General features: G+C 32.0%; 1 protein-coding gene across 1 annotated transcript; it reads right to left on the minus strand.

Annotated features, from left to right (window-relative positions):
* Positions 1-2,091: 2,091 nt before the first annotated feature.
* Positions 2,092-7,632, minus strand: LOC139857400 (uncharacterized). The gene is made up of 2 exons (XM_071846150.1): positions 7,186-7,632; positions 2,092-2,342 (listed from the first exon to the last, which is right to left on the minus strand). The coding sequence occupies exons 1-2, from the start codon at positions 7,458-7,460 to the stop codon at positions 2,285-2,287; spliced, it is 333 nt and encodes a 110-aa protein (XP_071702251.1). The 5' UTR covers positions 7,461-7,632; the 3' UTR covers positions 2,092-2,284.
* Positions 7,633-8,880: the final 1,248 nt, after the last annotated feature.

An 8,880-nucleotide genomic window follows, 5' to 3' on the forward strand; every position in this document is an offset into this window, starting at 1 on the left:
ATAATAGCATATCTATCTTTGAGATTTTTACATAATACACTTGGATCTTCGATCATACAATATGCAGATTCTAAAGACTCGTCAGTATTTTTGGAAAGAAAAATACTTGCTATTACTTTCTCTTGTTCAGAACAATTGTTATTTTCATTCAGGGTTCCAAAAATGCCGATTGATTCGAGATGTTTTTCACATTCATAAACCATGACAAGTAGTTATTTTCACTTGATTCTAGAGGGGAAAATTTAAGCTTTTTCAATTCGACATTTTCTATGATCAAAATTAAAACAAACAACATGATAAATTAGAATCAATTTATATTTATAAGTAGCAAACAACAGAATAATGGCATAATTAAAAATAATAAAATCCCAAGAGAATTGTAGAATAAAGAAACTTTATCCGTTGGTATACTAAAAATAAGGATGATACATAGCATGACTAATACATTAGGGAAAATTATTATTGGGTGAATCATCTTTACAAAACTTTTCGGAGTAGTAATCTGAGGAAACGAAGATTGATTCGTGAAAATGTGAAAATGTGAAAATGGAGATGTTTAATTTATATTTGAAAAACATAGTCGTTGTAACGTCGTCAGTTGACGTTAACAACAGTTATGTATATACGGCCGTTGTAACATCGTTAGTTGACGTTAACGCCTGTTATGTATCCGTTGTATTTTAAATGATTTTATTAAAAAAATTATGATTTATATAAATACATTTAGTATAAATACATTTAGTATAAATACATTTAGTATAAATAAATTTAGTATATAAACGTTTATTACAAATACATTTAGTATAAATACGGAGATTAACATAAGAATAATGATAAGCGTAAGGATAAATGTTAGTATGCATAAATAATGATTTTAAGAATTAATATGCATAAGATAAATAATGATTAATGTAAGTAATCATAAATAAATGTTAGATAACATAAATGTAAATGTTAGTATACATAAGTAAACGTTAGTAAACATAAATAATAAAAGTTAGATAGTTAGTGGTCCAAATGTTAGTAGTCCAAACGTTAGTAGTCTAATTGTTCAAGTCCAGATAATTATATACGATTTTGATACAAGAATATGGTCGGTCAAACGATACGTAACAGAAATGTCAGAATTTGTGGGATTATATAATCTTTTCTATTTGTACTCATGTTAAATTAGAAACGATATGTTAGTACGTGTACGACCCCACTACGATTCGGTTGTCGATTGTTTTACTCTAATTTTACAAAAATTATAGATTATTTTAGCAAGACAAAGATACTTCAGGGGCTAACAATGTAACTTCTAATTATAAATTTACTAACATTTCGTTTTCATGTTACAAATTATTGATTTTATTTCAATTTCAAGTTAGTAACGATCATAGTTGCAATGCACACATATATATTAGTCGTGATCTTGTCTCTTAAAATAATGATAATAATATTTAGATAAATGATTAATATTATAAGATATTGTTAAAGAATTTCTTACCTCGATTAATGACTTGTGGTTGCTTTGATATCCTTGATTACGCTATCGTGATGATAACGTGTTGTAATTTAGTAGTTTATAATTACTTTTAGTGGCCTAGTTCTTGACTCAAAGTCAACTTCTAATAAACGTAATTGACCCAATTCTAGATCATTTTCTAGAATAGTTGAACTGTCAAAAGTGAGTGAGTGTTGATCGGAACTGTTATTGTCTAAATACTCAGTATCGAGTAAGAAATATATATTGAACAAGAGGTGCATCATATGCTTACATTTCATTTGATATATATACTACTATGATTTACAGGACAATTGCTATTCGTATTCAATTATACATGTAGGTGAAAAAGTAGTGACAAAGAAATATTGATCATTCATTTAATATATTACAACAATATATATATATATATATATATATATATATATATATATATATATATATATTATTTTTCTAATTTTGTTTTATTAATATATAGCATTTTTTTTTCTCTTTATCGCCTACTATATACCGCAACACGCCGTGTGACATGTTTTGTGATATGGTCATATTACTAATTTAAAGAGCCCATATAAATTTTATGTAACGATCTATGTAAATAAATATGAATGTTTAAACTATTGATACGTTAATTTGCATCATCGCGCGAGCCCCAAACTCGTTGGTACTATTACGAAGTATCACACATTATGTAATTAATTAACAGCATGCTAAAAAGGGAAATTATTCACATATACATCACTATAAATAAACACGAAGAAAGAAACGAGAATGAAAAAAGGCTTCGTATCCTCGAACTCAAAACACGAAAGGCGTTGGAGAAAAAGCCGGCATAGCCATCGAATGAGTGAAGCTCCTGCAATTTTAATCCATAAAACGATAATGAATTATTAATCTACAATTTCAAACTATTAATTAATCATCCTACACGATAATATAATGACATGCAAGAATTCATGATTTGAAGAGGAAATATATGAATAATCAGATGAATTATTATGATAAAATAATTAATACTCCGTAGTAGAAATTTTTTTTCTTGTTATCGGAAAATTTCCTACAATCTTGGGGCGACATCTCCACTATTACCCTTGATAGGAAAACGCTGGATCATTATCCGATCATGTTAAGAGATCAAAACGATGATTTTGGACCAAAACCGTTTAAACTCTTCGATTTATGGCTTGAGGATGAAGAAGTTGGTAATATTGTAAGTGAGGCATGGAGTAAAGAAGTCACGGGCACAAGACCTGATTGTGTCTTTCGAAATATGCAGAAAAATGTCAAATAGATGCTTAAAACGTGGAGTAAAAATAGATATGGATTGATTGACGTTGAACTGGACAAATGGAAGAAAACGGTGGATGCTTTAGAAGAAAAAGCTGATAAAGGTCCATTAGCTGACAGCGAAAGGGAAACATGGCTACATGCGAGGCATAAGTGGCTACAAAAGGAAAAAGAAAAATTGGCGATCCTTAGACAAAAGGCGAGGTTGAAATGGATAGCGGAGGGGGACGAAAACACATCCTTTTTCCATTCTACAATAAGGAGAAAAAACAACATTGCAAATATCAGAGGGTTGCATCTCAATGGCGTATGGGTGGAAAACCCAAATGAAATAAAGAAAGTTGTGTTCGACCATTTCAGAAACTGTTTCGAATTAAATCCCAGTACGTCACCTGACTTCGACAGTTTAGATATATTGCCATTCGAAAAAATAGTTGTAGAAGATGTAAGAATGTTGGAGGCCCCTTTTCAAGAATCAGAGGTGTGGAATGCAATAAAGGAGTGCGAGCCAGGTAAAGCCCCGGGACAGGATGGTTTTAACCTAAACTTCTATAGGAAGTTCTATTGGCTACTAAAAGAGGATCTAATGAAAGCTATTCAATGGTTTTGGGAATGTGGTAACATATCAAAGGGATGCAATGCTTCGTTCTTCACCTTAATCCCAAAAATTGAAAACCCGATGAAACTTAATGATTTTCGCCCAATAAGTCTCATCGGAAGTTACTACAAGATCATCTCAAAAATACTTGCGAATCCCATTCAAAGAGTGATTAGTAAAATCATCGGAAGAGAACAGGGTGCATTTATAAAGGGGAGGTATATTCTTGATAGCATTCTTGTAGCTAATGAAGTGATTAAACATGCTAAACACTAAAAGAAGAAATGTTTGATCTTCAAAGCGGACTTTGAAAAGGCATTTGATAGTATAAATTGGAACTTCCTACTTAAAGTCATGGAAAGAATGGGTTTCGGTAGGAAATGGACTATGTGGATCAAAGCATGCCTTGCCTCGCCTTCAATATCGGTGCTTGTGAATGGATCCCCGACAAACGAGTTCACACTTAAAAAGGGATTAAGACAAGGAAACCCTCTATCACCATATCTTTTCATAATCGCGGTTGAAGGACTTAATCTATTTGTAAAACGGGCATTAGAGACACAATTGTTTCGAGGCTTAGAAGTGGGAAGAGAAAAAGTCATGATTTCACACCTCCAATACGCGAATGACACCATTTTTTTTTTTGGAGAATGGGATAAAAAGAATGTTGGCCATCTCTTTAAACTTCTAAAATGCTACGAAATATTTTCCGGTTTGAAAGTAAACATGGCTAAAAGTTGCCTCAATGGTGTTGGAGTACATAGAGATCATGTTGAAACAATGGCACGGTATATTGGTTGTCGAGTTGGTACATTCCCTTTTACATACCTAGGCCTCCCGATTGGACAAAAGATGTGCAATACTCGTGAATGGGAATCGATAATTGAGAAATTCAAATCTAGGTTAGCGGATTGGAGAGCGAAAACATTGTCATTTGGTGGTCGACTTACACTAGTCAAATCGGTGCTTTCTAGCCTTCCCTTGTATGCCCTTTCCCTATTCCGTGCTCCAACGTGTGTCTTAAACGTGCTAGAAGGTATGCGTCGTACCTTTTTTTGGGGTGGGGCAAGTGACATCTCAAAAATGTCATGGGTCAAATGGGATAAAGTATTACTTCCGTATAAGGGCGGGGGGTTAAATATTGGCACCTTAAAGGCCAAAAACATTGCCCTTCTTGGGAAATGGTGGTGGCGATTTCGAACCGAGGAAAATGCCTTTTGGGTAAAAATCATAAAAAGTCTATATGGGGGGATGGGGGTTTGGGGTTCTCAACTTCTAACCAAAACCTTTGCAAAAGAACTCCATGGAATAACATTCGAAAGTTGGGGCAGGAAACTGATAACATGGGTGTTAGCTTTTCTAATTGTTTTGTGAAAGTTGTAAACAAGGGTGACTCTACACTTTTTTGGAAAGATAAGCGGCTAGGTAATCATCCTTTAAAGGAAAGGTTTGGAAGACTTTTTCGCTTAGAAAAAAACAAGGATGCACTGATTATGGATCGAATTGTTCAAGGCGAAAACTCGTGGGCTGCTCAATGGGAATGGTCAAGAATTCCTTCAGGAAGAACCCAAGGTGAACTTACTGAGCTAATTTCGTTACTAAACAACTTTAGCTTCAAGTTTAATGAACGTGATACGTGGACTTGTAACCTACAAGGAAATGGTATGTTCTCGGTTTCATATCTCACTGGTCTTATCGATGAAAAATTATTGCCATGTTCGACTACTGTAGTTGAAACGATGAAGAATAATTTGTTACCTCAAAAAATTGGCATATTCATATGGCGAGCTCTATGAGAAAAATACCCGTTCGTGTTAAACTAGACAAACGAGGTATTGATCTCGATTCCTTGAGATGCCCGGTTTGCGATGATAGGGTTGAAACGGTAGAACATATTTTACTTGAGTGCACATTTGCAAAAGATCTTTGGGAAAGAGTATATAGATGGTGGAATTCGGGTACTCTGATGAACATGAAATTAGATGAAAGATTCAATGGATTTATAAGACCTGCAACACCAAGCTCGAAATCAAAAATATGGCAAGTAATCGAATGGGTTTGCGGTTACATCATTCGGAAGAAAAAAGGAAATGGACCCTTAGCACTAAACGAGATCCAAATAAAATCATTCGAATGGATAACGGGTCGCTCGAAAAAATTCAAATTAAAGTGGAACGAATGGCTCTTAAATCCGAACTTATTCGAAGATCATGGATGACCTCTTTTGTTTTGCATTTTAGTCGTTTCATGGTAGTATCTCTAGCTGTTAGTATGTCTTCTTAGTAGCTAGATGACTGTATTCTTGTTTGATACAAGTATGCTCTCGCATGCTTATTTGTATTTTAATCTTTGATATAAATGAAATCTCTTGCCTTTCAAAAAAAAATAAAAAAATACTGTTTATATAAATGATTTAATACACAACAAAGAAATTAATTATTAATTATATGACCCCAAACACACAACTTGTAGTTAATATTTTAGAAATATTTTATTTAATGCAAATATTAATATAGTTATTTGACTATTTCTTACAGCTTCTACATAACACTTAGTTGGCCTGTCACAAGCAACTAGCGATCAAACGGATTAGATTTATGTTCACTTTTTCTATAATAATAATAATAATAATAATAATAATAATAATAATAATAATAATAAATAATAATAATATAATCCAGTGGAAGAGCTTTCAATAGATGACAAGAATTGTCAACTTTTCTAAATCCATATTCCCTCCAATCTAATATTTCACGATTAAAAATACATATTATATAAAAAGGTAATTGTCATATATAATTTGTCTATTTTTCACCACCGAACTATGAACTATTGGTTGACTGGTAAAAAGCCTCATTTGGTTGTGGGCATATATCCTTAAAAAAATAGGTGCAGGTTCAAATCCTGAGGGGAGAATTTTCTCCAAGGTTGTGCCTCTGGTATCTTTCACTTTGTGCCGGCCAAGCAGTTAACTTAAAGCATTCCGAGTACGCTTTACGCGATGTATGCGAGGAGTTTCTTCCTAACGGGTGCGTGTGTGGCAAATGAGAGGATTCGATGCCGAAATTGTTGTTCTAAAATTTTTTTGTCTATTTTTCAGTTTTACATTTAACTCTTTATCTATATATTTGTCTTACTTAAAAAAATGTAAAGATATAAAAGTACTTTAATCAATTTTATTTATTTATTTATTTATTTATACAAATAGATTATTAATTTGAGATGGAGCGAAAAGAAAAAAGATATGCTATTAATATTTTTAATTTTTAATACTTTATAATTGGCGCAAATAATAAAATCAACCATCAACCATACTTATAAAAATTTGAATTGAAGAAGTATTGATAAGTTAATATGAAAAATGATAGACACCTTTTTTTTTTTTTTTTTTTTTTTAACTAGTAGGACTAAAATCAACATAATAATAATAATAATAATAATAATAATAATAATAATAATAATAATAATAATAATAATAATAATAATAATAATAATAATAATAATAATAATAATTTGCAACTAGTAGGACTAAAATCAGCATAAAAATTTATAGTTTAATCAAGAAAAAATCCATTCGTAAATTATAATTTTATTTTTAATGTTTATTGAAGATTGAAGATAGAAGATTAAAGATAGAAGATTAAAGATAGATAAAAATAGCTTTACGGAAAGGCAAGGTGCGATTTTGAATAAAGATAAAATGAATGTATTCTCGTATTTTTTAAGAAATCAACTATAAGTAAATTATCATTTCAAAATATAAATATAAATATAAATATAAATATAAATATAAACATATACTGTAAGAGTTTACCTGTAGTCACCGCCGTAAGAATAAGCTGGAGTTTTTTTAGTTGATTTAGCTTTTTTTAACGGTTTCTTATCAGGTCTTACCAATTCATGACGCTGTCGGCACGCTTTCAACGCGCCGCCATCTTCCGCAATTGCTGAGAGCTCCGGCTGCCAATTTTTAGTGGAACTTGAACGCCGGCGAGTAGTTGACACGTCAGTAACGGAGACGGTTTCTGTTGGCGGCGTTATGACGGTGCCGCCGAAACATGAACCGAACTCCTGAAAGAAAAACTTCATATTATAAATTGAGTAGAGTAATTCAGCGTGATTGTAATAATAATGTAATGATTGAATCTGGTGGTTGTGTGTAATAAAGGTGAAAATTTAGAGATGATAATTAATTAAGTGCAGGTAGCACGGAGTTTATGTGGGGCTTGATGTTAAATTATGGTGACCAATAAACCCACTGATTCACTTCATGCATTTATACCTCTTAAATTTAATTTAATTAAAATATTAATTAAATAAGAATGGAAGCGGATAGATGACAAATAGATGGGTCATGTCGGACGTGGCATTTTTTGGATTCTTAAAAATTTAATTTAGTTTTATCCTAATCAAACAAGTTGATTAACACTATTAAAGACGAGCTTTATCTAGGTTAAAGGCAGGTGTGTCTTCGGTGCATGTGTGAAGTGTGCAATCGCACAGGGCCCCAAATTATTAAGGGGCCCAAAATTTTGAAAAACCTATGTAATAATGCATTTATTCGTACATCGTAACAGAATAGCTTACTTGCGGTCTATCATCTAACAAGAAAGACTTAATAGATTGACGTTTATAGGTATTAAAAATAATATAATGGGAGTATTGACTATAAAGAGTTACCAATTATTTCGTTACAAAAAATGTTAGGATTATGATTTTATATAAACAGTAGTATAACTATAACGAGTTGACAACTATTTGAGAATAACACTTTGCAACGGTTGTTTTGAAACTTTTTAATTATATTGATTATGCTATCATAGTATTATATATTATACGTATTGAAAAAATTAACATTTATAGGGGCCTTTTTTAAGTTTCGAACAGGACCTCCGAAATTAGCGAAATTAACATTTATATTAGCGAGATGACTCTGGTTAAAGGTGTAGATGAATAGAGATATCTCAAGAATGTGATCTTAGAGCCCGCTTTTTTTTTTTTTTTTTTTTTTTTTTTTTTTTTTTAAGAAAAGCATCAATTTATTTGAGTAAAAAAAAAACAAGAGGGAGCAGCCAGGTATTTAGCAGCAACCCAACTTGCACAGAGTATCTCGACTAGTTACATACATCTCGACTAACATAACACGAGCTAGGATACTAAAATAGTATCCTATCTAAACAAATTACGATTATAGTACAAAAGCTTGCGGGTTGTTTAGCCAATTATGTCAATCTATATCAACGTTTTTGCACCATTTCGCAATCCAATCAAAGCTTGTCATTTGGATTTCACACAATGCAACCGGTATAGTCCAACACTTATTTTTAAAAATCTTTTGATTTCAGTTCCTCCATATTAAATACGCACACGTCCACTCGACTCCTTGCCAAATCTTCGCACCTAAAGATGTCATTGGAATGCTTGAAGTACCATGAAAAGCTTCTCCAATACTCAAGTTTGTCACAACATTAAATCCCCATCAATTATAAACTTTTAACCAAATCTCGTA

The sequence above is a fragment of the Rutidosis leptorrhynchoides genome, chromosome 7, assembly GCF_046630445.1.
Source record: "Rutidosis leptorrhynchoides isolate AG116_Rl617_1_P2 chromosome 7, CSIRO_AGI_Rlap_v1, whole genome shotgun sequence".
Classification (NCBI taxonomy): domain Eukaryota; kingdom Viridiplantae; phylum Streptophyta; class Magnoliopsida; order Asterales; family Asteraceae; genus Rutidosis; species Rutidosis leptorrhynchoides.